The sequence below is a fragment of the Parasteatoda tepidariorum genome, chromosome 2, assembly GCF_043381705.1.
Source record: "Parasteatoda tepidariorum isolate YZ-2023 chromosome 2, CAS_Ptep_4.0, whole genome shotgun sequence".
Classification (NCBI taxonomy): Eukaryota; Metazoa; Arthropoda; class Arachnida; order Araneae; family Theridiidae; genus Parasteatoda; species Parasteatoda tepidariorum.
In genome coordinates, this window is record NC_092205.1 from 12,716,151 (window position 1) to 12,731,119 (window position 14,969).

The 14,969-nt window shown below is 32.3% G+C and overlaps 1 protein-coding gene and 1 non-coding gene across 3 annotated transcripts in view; one reads left to right on the plus strand and one right to left on the minus strand.

The window, feature by feature from the left end:
* LOC107455915 (calpain-A) overlaps window positions 1-14,417 on the plus strand; it is a 64,939-nt gene extending 50,522 nt beyond the window's left edge. For both annotated transcript variants that reach the window (XM_016073643.3, XM_071177177.1), the window contains exons 9-13: window positions 462-639; window positions 2,056-2,167; window positions 6,789-6,922; window positions 9,282-9,490; window positions 13,994-14,417. In XM_016073643.3, coding sequence (XP_015929129.1) covers window positions 462-639; window positions 2,056-2,167; window positions 6,789-6,922; window positions 9,282-9,490; window positions 13,994-14,006 — 646 coding nt within the window. In that variant the 3' untranslated portion in view covers window positions 14,007-14,417. The remainder of the gene's footprint in view (window positions 1-461; window positions 640-2,055; window positions 2,168-6,788; window positions 6,923-9,281; window positions 9,491-13,993) is intronic.
* On the minus strand, window positions 5,167-5,241 carry TRNAK-CUU (transfer RNA lysine (anticodon CUU)). The gene has a single exon. It is a non-coding gene; the product is annotated as a tRNA-Lys (tRNA).
* Window positions 14,418-14,969: the final 552 nt, after the last annotated feature.

A 14,969-nucleotide genomic window follows, 5' to 3' on the forward strand; every position in this document is an offset into this window, starting at 1 on the left:
TTCTTAAAAAGTAGCACACTGCACTATACAAACTACGAAAAAAGTAACGACTACAGTAGTTTTGCTACTTGTAGCGCGCTACTTCCGATCACTGCGTATGACGATAATCTCCACTGAATGTAATATTTGTAAAAGTCTTTTAGCTAAAGCTCATGAAATTAATATTTTCACCTAGTCCAACCTCGATTATTCATGACTGAAATAGTATCACCTTCAAACGAATAATGCATTTGTTCTCGTGTATAATTCCTATAAAAATCTTCTCAAGTAAAATTTATTTTGAATAATTTATTTTTTGAGAAATAAAATCAAAGTTCTTGATTCATGTTAAGCTAACGTATTGAAACATACAATATTCTTATTTAGAGTCGTTGTGTTTATTTGCGATACTTTTGCGAATAACTTAAAATCATTGAAAATGTTAAGTGTTCTTAAATCTTACGGCTGAACTACATTTCTAGTGATTCTCGTTGGAGTGAGGTAGATTTGCAAACGAAGCACGAGTTGGAGTGGAGCCGAAGAGATGACGGGGAATTCTGGATGGAATACAAAGATTTCTGTAGAGAGTTTGAAGAAGTGACCATCTGCACGCTGGGTCCAGATTTTGATGGCGATGGAGTAGCGGAGGAAGCTGGAATGGTAAGTGGTCCAGTTTTATCTTAATTTACAATTAGTATTTTTCGAAACTTTAATTTTCGTATTATGTCGAAAATGGTATCTTGCAAAAAAGTTAATATGACCCTGAACACGTAATATAAGTGAAAGATTTATATGGTTTTCTACAGTTTTACAAGATCATAATTCAGTGGTATGCAAGGCGGGAATAAAGGGGAAAATGGTTCCATCTAATAGACGACAAAGGACTCTAAAACATACATGATTTTCGAATAATTTCTCCCTACATTTATATAAAAAATGGATTATTATAACTATGTATCTTTCATGCGATGTTTTTAAAATTTTTTGCTTACACCCAATGTGTTTCACTTTTTTTTAATGGGCATCGGATAAGGGAACTTACCCTATGCATCCTTACGCCCTACATGCCATTGTTATAATTTTGATTTTAATAAGATTTTAGTACTTTCAGTTTTGTTAGCTGTTTTAAAAGTAGAGCAATGAATAAAACGTTAAAGAAAAGAAAAATAAGCAAATGAATAGATAAGGTCTGAATGATTGAAACAATTTGAAGAAGTACGAAGACAAGGGGGAATACTTGCGAATTAGTCGATTAATAAATATGCGATTATTATGAGAGATGTAGCGTATCTACCACTGCAAAATTACAACTGCATTTCACTAGTATATAAGACATGTTAATTCGACTCTATGTCGGGGGTACCTTTTCATAGATGAAGGTTGACATGGTCTGTAATTACTAGCCCCACATTGGGGACCCGGACGTGATGTGAACACGCCTACCTTGGCAAAAACGCCCACTTTGATCTGGATACGCCTACATCGGCAGTAACGCCTACTTCGTTGGATGGTCCCCATTGAACAGTTGACTTGCTACTTGTGACTGCATCATTATCCACCTCCTCACGCAGTTGCTACTCAGTCTCATCTCGATCACACACAACGTTGGCTTGCATACACTTGACTGCTAACGGCAACACAGGAGCGACTACAACCGTGAAGTTAATACACCTCTCACATTCAGCACTTAAAAAAATACGGTGATCTTAATACAGCTCTCCCGGTTTCGCACAAAAACAGCAATGATTCAACTAGTGGTATCCATTCATCGAATTCTATCACAGATATAATTCTGGTGGGGGAGTACTGTAGCGTATCTACCACTACAAAATTACAACTGCATTTCACTAGTATATAAGACATGTTAACTCGACTCTATGTCGGGGGTACCTTTTCATAGATGAAGGTTGACATGGTCTGTAACTACTCTCCCCACAAGAGATATTCCAGCATAAATAATTGACATCAGAATCAATCAATCTTATAGAGTAAGTGGATATTACGGATACAATGGTAAAAGATAGTTATTATTAGTTAATTATTATTTATTTATATAATATTGTTTATTAATTTTAGGTCAAAGCTATCCGCGGGAGATGGGAAGTTCCAAAAACGAGTGGAGGGTCAAGGAATAATTTAGAATTTTTTGCTCGAAACCCTCAGTATTTGTTGTCCGTCTCTGAACATGGTAAGATCTTTTTTGTTTTTTAAAAAAATGAATAATTTGACATTAACTTCAGGCATGCAGAATAAAACGAATCGTTTTAAAATCTAATTTAGCTTTATTAGCAGAATAAGGTCTACATTAAGATTTACTTGCTGTTCCGAGAATTCTAATTGGGCGGAAAATAGCATGACGTGGTAATTAATAAGCAAAGAGCATCTAATTAACTTTTGCTGTTATTAGAATCAAATTATTAAAAGTTTATGCATAATGCAATAAACAGTGAAACCTCTCGTGAGCGACCACTCTCCGTTCCACAGTAAAATGATCGTTGATGAAGATTGGCCGTTCTTAGAAGTTACTTCCATTGACTTTATTATCGAAGGTGCATGATATTTCGAACGATTTTAATTCTAGTAAGTGTCATTTTCTTGGTACAGAAATGCCACTTCTGTTGGCGTCATGAAAAGATAAAAACATATAATTATGTGTAAAAATAAATTTACCAATTATGAATGATAAAGCCATTTCAAATAAATAAATAATTTTGTTTTTTGTTAAAGTTTGCATTTAATTTATATCATAAGAAGTAGTTAGCTTTAAAAGATGAGAAGATTCTTTTTTGAGATGCTTGTTGTTCCTAAACTAACTTTTCTTTTCTAATTTCACTTCCAACTCTAAGAGTAAATCATTGATAGCATCGTCTTCAGTACACTCTGACTGCGACATGAGGTTATATTCTCAAAAAGAACTCTCTAACTAAGAACCTCGCACATATATCGTGAATACATTTTAATCTACTTATTTGCTTTGTTAAATTTTTTGTTTCGATATTCTTTCGTGTTTCCTTATTTGATCTTTACCGCATTTGGTGCAGATGTTAGCCCGGTCGCTGGGAGAGGTTTTGATGGTCTTTCGTAAAGGTTTTCTTCAGCACCAAGTCCACGGAAAAGTCAGTGTTCTCCAAACGTGGACGTAAATAGAGGTGGTCTTTCCTGTATGTTTCATTCTTTTTGATAAAAATGGTGCTGGCTATAACCCATTGTAGACCTTGGTCTGCTGCACGATGTTGCATCAAATTTTCCTGTTTTCGGGCTTGGATATCCAGTTTGTAATTTTCTTTATGATTAGATCTTTTATTAAATATTATAATAACTTCTTGTTTCCTCTGAGTCTTCAGTTCATTCTCTTTCAATTTGGAATTAATAATCATCACCATGTTTTTCATTCATTCTTTTTCTATGGCCTAATCATGCTAAGCCTCTCGATTTTACGAATCAAATAATCTTTTTTGTTTAAATCAATGATCGAGCTCTTTATTGTTTCTAATTCTCCACCATGAATTGTTTATTATAATAGGATTTAAAGATATCTAGCTTACGTACAGACAATTTTGATACATATGGTTAGAGAAAAGTGTTTTTAGCAGGTTAAAAATATTTTAAAAAATAGCATTAAAAATATATGAATGAGAATTAGAAACTCTCCAAATGTTAGGAAAATACTCCGAATACTGGAAAAACGCATTTATTTGATTTAGATGTTTATGATTGTTGTCGAAAACTTTATTTTTTCGGTTTGAAACAGAAAATTCAAATAAATAAATTACACTAGGATTGTTCTGATTTACATAAAAAAATTTATAATCAGAGCCTACTCATGAGAAAAAAAAATTATATTATGGATGAAATATCTAATTAATTAATTTCAAAATTTAATACCAACAAAAAGGGATTAAGCTTTTAATAAAATGAAAAAAAAAAGTCGCACTATTCGTTAGATGATTTTAGACATAAAATAATGAGTTTTCTAAACTACGAATAAGAATAAAACATAAATAAGAATAAATTACAAATAAGAATGAAATATAAATAAGGATTAAATATAAATGAGAACAAAATATATTCTATAATTATTTTAAGCAAAATAAAATCGTCATGCACACAACCTTAAAAATCGCCTCTATAATTAAAAGATAATTAATATATAATTATATATAATATAATTAAAAGATAATTTCTAACAAAAAATAATTTTTAATAATTATTCATTATTATTGATTATTCATTATTATTAATTATTCATTTTTCATAATTCTTCATTATTCTTAATTATTTAATATTTTTAATTATTTAATTTTCTTAATTATTCAATTTAAAAATTTGCTAGATATTTTTGACTGTTAAGTACTTGCGTAAAACTTTTAAAATCATTTTAAACCATGTATTTTTAAAGGAAAAAAAATAGAAAATGTTTATTAAATCGGTCTAACAGTATCTGAGTAACAAACAATTTTCAAAATGTCATTTCTCCATAACTGATTTTGTCCTCATATATTGAGCATAGAGAATCCGAATCCGTTGGTAAAAGAGGATGTTTATGATTTTAAAATATTGATTTAAAAAGCGTATTTAGAAATAATTAAATTGTATTCTAAACGAATATTTCCTTAAAACTAGTTTGTGAAATTTATTTTATTTTTAATAGTTTTTTATATTATAAATTTTTTGCTGTGTTTGCCTCCAGAATAGGGTATGTTTAGTTAACAAATTTGTACCTGCACACGGTACTGAGCTATAAAGGCACCGGAAGGGAATTTTTTCTCTTGCCTATTTTATTTAATAACCGTCGCTGAAAGCTGACCAGATTTTGAATTTATGGCAATCAATGTTTAACGCTTACGCCTTGTAATGTTTATCCCAAATCCAAAACACAAGGGCACTCCAGGATAAAGTATTGGAAGAAAGTTTGCCACAGTGGAAGACTTTTTGATGAAACTTACATGGAGTGGAAAACTACGAAAACCTCCCACGGTTAGTCTGACTGCAAGGGGACTCTAACCCATGATCTAACTAAGGGAACTCCAACCCATACCACTGAGTATATATTAACGTCAGCACTGCGGCCGGTACGATTTGGGTGCGGAATTCGTATCGACCAGCTATTGCTGGGATTCGAACCCGGTTCACCTCATTGGGAGGCGAAAGCTCTATCACCTGAGCCACCACGGCTCGAAAATAAACCGCCCAACGTGGGACTCGAACCCACGATCCCGAGATTAAGAGTCTCGCGCTCTATCAATTGAGCTAGCCGGTGGTCTCTCTTACTTATAATTAAAAGAAAAGCATTTATACTGAGTAATGTTTAAACAGAAGAAATCATACCGTGCAGAAAAGAAAAAAATCTCGCACGTTATAAACGATTTTTCAGGAAAATTGTTGTGTTTTTTTTAAAAATTTTTTTTATTGTTAATTAGAATCACGGAATGTCTGAAACACTTGCGTGCCAGAAACTTTTAACACCGGACTTTTTTTAAAAAAAACTTTTCACTGTAGACTGTTTAAATGTATTGGCTAAAAGGCAAAAAACTGTTATGAGGGGATTGCCTTGACTTTATATTTCTGATAAATGAAGCATTTAAAAAATAACCAAGAAATCCATAGAAATGTTTATGAGAGAAACAATGTTGTTGGGAAAACGATACCAGGCAACATATGACGAAGTAAATCAACCGATAGCTAATCTTTAATTCTATTTTTGTTGATCTACAACTAAATCTATTGACTATAATTTCATAATTAGTTTTAAGAATAATTTACTTAAAATATTGAAGTATTTAGGATAAATTTTTTTCAGTATGTAAATCATTCGGACCCTTTAAAAATTGCAGAAGAGTTTTGTTTAAAAATTATGCGGAATCGACATGACAGCTTATAATTCGATTTACAATGTTATTAAAACTATTCTACCCGTATTTACAACACTGAGTTCATATTTATTAAAATATAGCGATATTAGCATAATAAATTAAAAATTGCACAAAAATTCTGTTCTGTTTTGTAAATAATTGACAATAGCAATTTTATTTGCAATTTATAGGTTTCGGTAACAGAAAATATTTGCACACTTTTTCGCGTTAGTTCATGAAATCTATGAATTTTAGAACTTGATTTAATACAGACTAAAAACATTCTTTACAAATTATTTCTATGCAATACTAAAATAAAAGCAACGTGTGTGTTGTATCTATTCTCACTGAGGCGTGATTCTCACTGCGGCAGTTGTAACTATTTTTTTCAGAAAATTCTCACTGTGGCGTGAAGTGGAAACAGAAAAATTTCGCCTATTTACGTGCAGCTACACAAATTCAATCGAGGTGAGCCGTGGTGGCTCAGGAGATAGAGCGTCCGCCTTCCTATGACGTGAACCGGGTTCGAATCCCGGAGTTTCCAGAATTCATTCCTTCGAATCCCAGAGTTACTTCGAAATAGAAATTGAATAATTTCGAAAAAATCCCAATGCAAAATTATTTTAAACCAATTCTTTTCTACTTAATGCATAATTATTTTTGTCTTACTTTTAAAAATAAGAGTATCATTGTTGCGTTTCGACTTATTGCCAACTATCATGAAATACACATTTAATAGAAGTTATTCTTATGTTTCATGACAGTACTTTTTAAAGTAATATTTTAGAATATATTTTTTCCACTTTTTAGAATATATTTAGTTTAGTTCTGAACATATTATCTCGAAAACTCGCTATCTCGGAATTTTTTAGCATCCTTTCAACTTTTATATATAGAGAGTATACTGTATTTTTTTTTAGCATTGAGACAATTAATTTCTTTTCTTCCATCTCATAGAAAATCGTCACAAAGGCCGTAAAGGTTCCATGTCGAATAATTGTGCTGCCGTCATAGCTCTTATGCAAGTGCGCAAAAAATGCATGAAGCATCCAGGAAGAAAGATGATGCAGATTGGATTTGTGGTGTATAGGGTATTAATTGTTCTTTCCTTACTTTTTTTTTAAAAAAAATATGTTTATTTTAGTAATTGATTTCAAATCAACTCAAATAATACTGCAGAACTCTAATTATTTCTGCACACACAATGTTCTATATTCATTTCAAAACTTTATACAATATCAAAGATGCTACAATATATTCGTAAATAATAAATACAATTTCCCCCCGTGTAGTAAATGGTGACTGGTGCATGTTAAATCTATCGGGTCACAAAATCCTCTATGTTCCCGTTGAAAATTATGCCTCTGGAAGTACGGGATTGGAGATGGATCGTTCTCTGGTTGAGGTCAAAATTACGACCTGGAGATGAATGAATGAATGAATGTATGAAAGGGTCCGCTCTATAAAAGAGTGTGGCGTATGGGTGTGGCAGAAGTCGAATTCTTGGCCATATATGGCGCCTCTGTAAAACAAGAACAATTGCAACCCCATTGTCTTAATGGCTTACGCCAACAACAATTGCAATTTTCAAATATTTTGAGGACTTTCACTTTAGATATGAAAACTATTTAGTTTTCTCTTATACAGTTTACTTTCTTTTCAAATACATGGGTTACTTTATATCAAAGAGATAGGGTATTTTCCATGTTACATACAAATAACATGCCGACCAGTTGTATGGCTGTCAGGGAGCTGACCTCAAATCAAAAATGACCAGGGTTCGAATCCCTGATACGATCATGGATGTTCTTTTCTCTGTACTATCTGTCTTTCTTACTGGGGGAGCAATGTTAGCCCACCTAATATGGTTCCCCTGAAAGAGTATGCAACAAATCTGAAAGAGTAGTCAAAAATCAATATTCGGGTGATCATTGAAAAAATATATAAATAACATTCATTTAGAATATATGGATTATTCCATTTTCAAAGATTCATATTTCATATTTAATATAATTTTTTGAACTAACATTTATAATTAAGTTATCTTCTAATGCGGAATATCACCCCTTTAGAATAATTAATTCAAGAAAAAAACTTAGTTCTTACAAGAATCGTGATATTGGACGTTAAAACCGTGTAAATAGTAAATATGAATCGCGATCTTGGATCTTAAAAACGCGAGAATACAACTTGCAATATTGAATTTTTAAATCGCGCAAATACGAATCACTGTGCATAATTATTAGATCGCGTGAATACAAATAGTTTTTAAATCATGCCTAAATGTGAAAATAGATGTTTGATATTACAAACGATTGAATACGAATTGAAACATTGGATTTTAAAAATGCCTGAATACGAATCGTGATATTTAGTTTTAAAAACGATTAAATATAAATCGCGTTATTGGATTTCTAAATCACGTTAATAGGATTTGCGATGTACGATTTTTAAATCGCGTGAATGCGAAACGTAACGCGCAGCTTTTGAATCAGGTAAATACGAAAATCGTTGTTTGACATTAAACTCGTGTAAATAAGAATTGCAATATTAGCAGATTCCGATGCTGTTTCAAATATTCAAAATGGCGATAATCAGCCAAACCAAAAGAATCGAATTGGCGAAAGAATCACGTAAGACGTAAATCTTCACGTAACTGGCGGAAGAATGTGTGTAAACCTCTCGCTAACGGGATTTGGAAAAAAGCTTCAAATTTCTGTGGGATTATAAGTTTTTGATTTGCGGAAGTCCGCGAAACAATGGTCTTGAGATACGTGAAATTCTGCGATCTTCGCTCAAAAAAGAAGAAGGATACGAAAAACCCGGAATACAATCACCCCTGGTTTAATGTTAACCTATGGTTAAATTTTTTTAAAAACCATATAGTATTACAGTTGAAGTAGCGATCTGACAATTAAACCAGTTTTTCAGACACTGAAGTTCATTCAGTAATTTAGTTCAATATCTAATCGTATATTTATACCTGATGATATTTTATGTCTACATTTAAGCCACTACAAAATGGGACAGGAATAACACAGAATTGTCATTTTTTTTTAAAATAACAGCAGGCACTGAACTTAGAAGATGCCGGAAGTGTTGCTCATTTATCGCTACCCAGTGGGCATCTGTGAACCAAAATCACGGAGGCGAGAAACATTACCCACGCCACACTGCCAGAAATACCCGTTCATAGGGTGGGCCACATTCATACATCCTCCGCACAGGATCAAAATTGCGATGGCATGTCTTCGGATCATCCTCCGGGATGTTTCCCAGACCGTCGCCAATAGCCCATTGTGCAGCTCTAGTGCGACGTAAATTAACAACAACAACAGCGGTATTCGAACCTGATGCAAACATTCTATTTCCTGAATATCGTAGTTAATTTCTTTACTTACAGACTGGTTCACAACATATATGATTTTAACTGAGTGCTGTTTCTTTTAGGTAGAGGATCCGAAGAGACGCCTAACAGTTGAAGATTTTGTGACCAACGAAGAGGAGGGCAACTCAGGTCCTTACATCAACTACCGTGAAGTATTCGCGAGGTTCGAACTCTCGCCCGGACACTATGTCATCATACCGGCTACTTTTGAGCCTCATAGACAAGGTTCATTCATGATTAGAGTCTACACTGACTGTCCTTTCGACCTCAGGTAATAAAACACAGCAAATTCAAGTATCCGTGTTTCTTGCAATGATAACCCATCAACTTTATTTAGTTTATGATATATAGAGTTTTAGTATTCCAAGTCTTCAAATTTTTGATATTTGCAACAATAGGGAGGCCGAGTGTGCGGAAGATATGGTCTCGAGCAGTGGTCGGAAGTAATGTACTACAAGTAGTGAAACTACTGTAGTCGCAACTTTTTTTCGTAGTTTGTAGTGTAGTGTGCAGCTTTTTTTTAAAAAATAAGCAGTGTAGTGAGTAGTGCTATATAAAAAACGGTAGTTTGTAGCAATATCTGTCAACTACTTTTCACGTTAGTTTAGCATATGAGCAGGGTTCTAACACAACTAATTTTTCGAATTTGATGGTTACTATTAAATCTTTGCGGGTCTGTCAATGGACGCAATTTAAAATGCCTCTGTGACCTGAGTTAACAAGAATTGCATATTTCGAGTCACGTATAACTAATATTTAAGCTACCCTTATGAATAATGGATAATTTAAGGCTTAGGTCACACTTTCACATGCAAATGTACTTTCGTGAAACATTGATGTTATTTCGAAAGAAGGAAACATATTTTCAACGTACTTTATTTCTTCAAGGAAATAAAAGAGTATTAAACAATTAACGAAATTGCTAGTATTTGTGATAATTTCCAAGCATTTCTTATATTAAATACTCTCTGTCAAAAAGGGAATAAACTGTTAAAGATTAAATGGACAAATTTTAAAAAAAAGAAATGTTTTAGAATAACAAACTGGCTCTCGTAAATAAAAATAAATATTTCTAAGTAATTCTTCATGTGCAATATAAGTCAATTCTTAATTCGAAACTCTTTTGTGTAATGACAAATAATGTGTAAATTAATTAACATAATGTGTAAATTAATTTTTCCAGCATTGTAAATTATGCAGGTGTAAATTAATTTCTCCAGCAAAGTTCGGTTCTTTAAAGTAGTAAAGTAGTCACTACATTTCGAAAGTAGTTTATAGTCACTACATTTAAAAAAAAGTAGTTGCAGTTAGCTATATTTGTAATAAAGTAGTTGTGGTTAGTTACAAAAATAAATAATAATAAAAAAAAATAATAGTTTTTTCGACCACTGGTCACAGGCTCATTTTTCGAAATTACCAGAGAACAAGGCATAAAAGGATTTCAGAACGTTGACAATCAAGTAAAATAAGCGCTATATTGAAGTAGGACCAATTTCACTTCGTAATAATGCAATAGTAATATATTATTAAATTCCTAAAATGCTAATCCAGTAGTTGTAATTCTTTATTTACGTTGCACTACAGCTGCACAACGAGCTATTGGCGACGGTCTGAGAAACTCCTCCAAGGATATCTGTGGGGGAGCCATCCCCTCCGAAGAAGATCACAATATTGGTATCCCTACGGCCTACATGCAAAATCTTGCACTGTTCTGTAGAACAGTCTTAACTTGTACGTTCGAGTTCATTCGAGGTCGCTAAACAGACCAAACTGTGCACACTCGAGATAATTCGAGCGGCGTTGTATTTTAAGCAGCTATAATTTTTCACACTCGAATATAATCGAGAAATGAAAATAACAATGTGAAACCTGAGAAAAAAAAATCGTTTTATTGATATTTATCATTTACATAGGATTGTAAGCTATAACACTTATTTATTAAAAAATAAAATATTACTGAGATGCCAACTTGCTCCGGACAGCAAATATATATTTTAAAGTGGTAGTTTATCAATTGTGATTCTTGGTTTAATAAATTCAATTTAGCAGATTTTTATCCACCATTATTTCTAAATAATTCGTAGGCTTGTATAATTCACCACTTTATAGTACTTATATCATGCTATACCTTTTCAAAAGCAAGAAAAAAAGTAAAATATTTGCAAAATTTACTTTGTAGTTATTTACCCTTTTTTAAAAATTATTTTGGCTTGTCCGGAGCAGTTGGCAACTCTGAATATAGCCTTTTTCCATGGAACAAAAGCGCAGTATATCAAAATTGTCCACTAAAGAAAAGACAATGTTCTAAAGTGTGTTTTTTTACATTAAAAAATAGATTTTTTTTGCCCGGTTTTTTTCAAAAAATCTGTGCGTTAAGGGGTTAAGCAGGACCGATACCGTACGGTCTATTCGTAATTTGATCAAAGTGGTGACAAACCCGCAAAAGTGCTGATTGAACCCTACATCTTAAACAAAAAAGGCGAGGACAATCAACTTTTGGATAAGGGTTATGATGGCTGTTTCTTTTGAGTAACGATACAAAACCATGAATTTTACTTATGAGTGTATCAGCTGCTTTACGTCATTTCGGAATCTTAGCTTTTATTGAAGTGGTACTTCATTATTGTACTAGTAAAAAATCAATGGATCTCAAATGTGTAGATTGATCTCTGCTCTTACTTGAAAGTAGTAAATGAACTTTTCTTTGAGCAATTATAAGCGATTAGTAACTGCTATATTTAAGTATTATTTTAACATATGCAGCCATGGCATCCTTTTTCGGAAATCCATTTAAAAGTGACAAAATCACAAAACGCTTTCAGTCTAGTTTACGGGTAGGTGATCTCGGGTAAAGGCACCTTTTTACTAATTTATGTAACATACTCCGTTCGTAACGCTGTATTTTTTAAATACACATGTTTGATAAGAATTCGAAAGATATATATAAAAGGTGATGCTTACTAAGTACCCTCTATATTATGCATATTACAAATATCCAATAAGTTGTAAGAAATGTTCTATAAAAAATAATATGAAATAAATATCAAATCTAAAACCAACAGATGAATTGCGAATATGTTTAGCAGGTATTGATCTCGTCATACTCTTCTATTATTCAACATTAAATAAAAGTAGTGCCTCATAATTCTATGAGTTATTTAATGATGGATAATAACAGAGAAACTTAGAAATTACGAATAGGTTAGACGCAGGGCTCGAAAAAACTCAGAAATTTTACCCGTCCCCGAGGACGGCTTGTCCAACAATGTACCCGTCCTCCTTTGAAACTTATCCTTTGCTTCTACATAAATAAAAATATAATTTTCTCTTATTTATTACAAACATTTATATAAATTGCACTTTTTACTATTAGTAGGTACTAGGATTACAAATACTAGGATTACATTATACAGTAATAAAAGAAATACTAAGTTACTAATAATAAAATCTAGTATTTCTTTTATGAAATAATTTAAATGACGAAGATCAAGTTATCTGGAATGTCAATTTATCCGAGGGTACTACGTTTTTTAAATGAATCAAATATGACGTTTGCCAGTTCCACAATCAAGCCAATGATTTACAGAAGTTTCTGCACAGAAATCAGAAAGGGGTTTTCCATTTAGGTAGATTTTCATAATTGCGTTTAACGCTTTTTGCTTAAAACCAGAGCGTAATGTGTTTTTTTGTAAATTCATTGCTGAAAAGCCCATTTCAACTGCTTCAGTACTCCCAAACAGAGAAAACATCAATTCCATCATACGCAGTTTGTTGCTGTATTTCTAGATTAGAGGGTCGTTTTAGAAGTGAGACGCTAGACTTTTGTAAGGTAACAAAAATTGAAAATGCATCATTAACTTAAACGGGAAAATAGCCGTCCGCGCGGACGTCAGATTCGAGAAATTCGTAGTCCGCGGGGAATTTTTGACCGCCGAGGACGGGCGGACGGGCTGTTTTTCGAGCCCTGGTTAGACGGGTACTTAATACATCATATAAACTTCGATTATTCAATATTGAATAAAAGGGAGAGTATCAATATTCCCTCAATATTTAAGCTTTTTAAGACAACAGGACAATAGCAAAAGTCACGAATGTGCTAAGCAGGTATTTAATTTTCTCCTATTTTGCCTTTATACAATATTGAATGAAAATAAATGTATCAATACTATATCGATATTTATTTTATGGAAGACACTTTTTGTCTTCTATGATCAAATATTTGTACTTAAATTCGCAGTTTTCATTTAATTTCGGAAATATTCATGGTACAATAACTTAATAGTACCAGACAAAACTATCACCTGCAAAAATTCGTATTGCATAATCTAAGAAAAGTATCAAACAAATGAGATATTTATCTATATATATATATATATATATATATTTAGTTAATGGCGGGCACTTAAATTTATTTCCCATTGTTCTCAGAAGTGCCAGAATTGCTACTCTCTTATCGTTATCCAGTGGGCACCTATGGCTAAGCCACGGTGGTGGAGTAGCGTCGCCCACGTCATACAACCACAAACCACTCGGCCACCTGGTCGGCACGTTAACCACTCGGCCATTTGGTCGACCAAATAAGATGGATACAATGTATTATAATATTGAAGAATTAAATAATTAAATTTTCACACAAGTTTGACAAGTTCCTTGCGATATTCGTTTTGTCATTTATACCTGTATAACTTTAATCTGTAATAGTCTCATGATAGTAAAAGTGTCCATTATTTAAGTTCTTTTTTATATTAGAAAAAATTTATCTTTTCCTTTTCAGAGAATTAAGGTGATGACAGTTATGAGCAAATGGATCAAAGCAAAACAAAGCGAACTAAAAGTACAAACTACTGAATACTGAGAAATGTACAGAATGATATATTCGTCCCAGTATTTTGTACTACGCTCAATCAACAGACATTTTTTTAATATAACGCAGCAAGACAAAAGCGTACTTCTATCTTCGATGCAAGATATTTCTGTGTATTGATGAGAGGACAAGATAACAATATGATGTCTCGGAAATTTGCGTTACGTTAATTTCAATCTTTTTGTATTTCTTCTGTGAAATTTAAAATGTATTTCTGAAAAAGAGCCCGATAAATTCACAAATCTTGTATATATTATTGTAAAGAAACACTTCTTCGATTATTATGTGATTTATAATCTTCCAAACTCCTCTTAATAAACTATTACAAAATCTAGTTTGTACTAATTCGTTAATGGTGTTTTGTCAAGACTGCTCTTAATATATATTTTTTAAATACTTGAAGAAAAAAAAATTAAAAAAATTATTCGCATTCATTATTAACCACGGAAAAAAATACCATCGAAATGTTAGCAATCACAGTACAAGAATGCGAATGTAATAAACAGGTATGATTGCGAAAGGAAATAGTGAGGAGGAAAAAACAAGGAAATACAGTGCTAAAATGAAATACAGTACTAAATTTTACATTCATTTAATGATTTAGATTAAACTGAATATATTACGTAACATGTGTTATGGTTAATTATTTAGAATAAAATGCAATAAAATTTAAATCGTTTTTAGCTTATTAAACTTCCACGTGGAGCAAGTGATCTCTTAACGTCTCTTCCTTCTGGTGTACTGAATTAAATTGTAAATCTACTTTAATTTTGATTTAGCAACTTTAAAATGTCGCTCAACTAGGTACATATATTAAGTAAACAGCGCTAAAAAGATGCAAACAACCTGAATTAATTTTTATCTGATGAATCAATTTCCACTTATA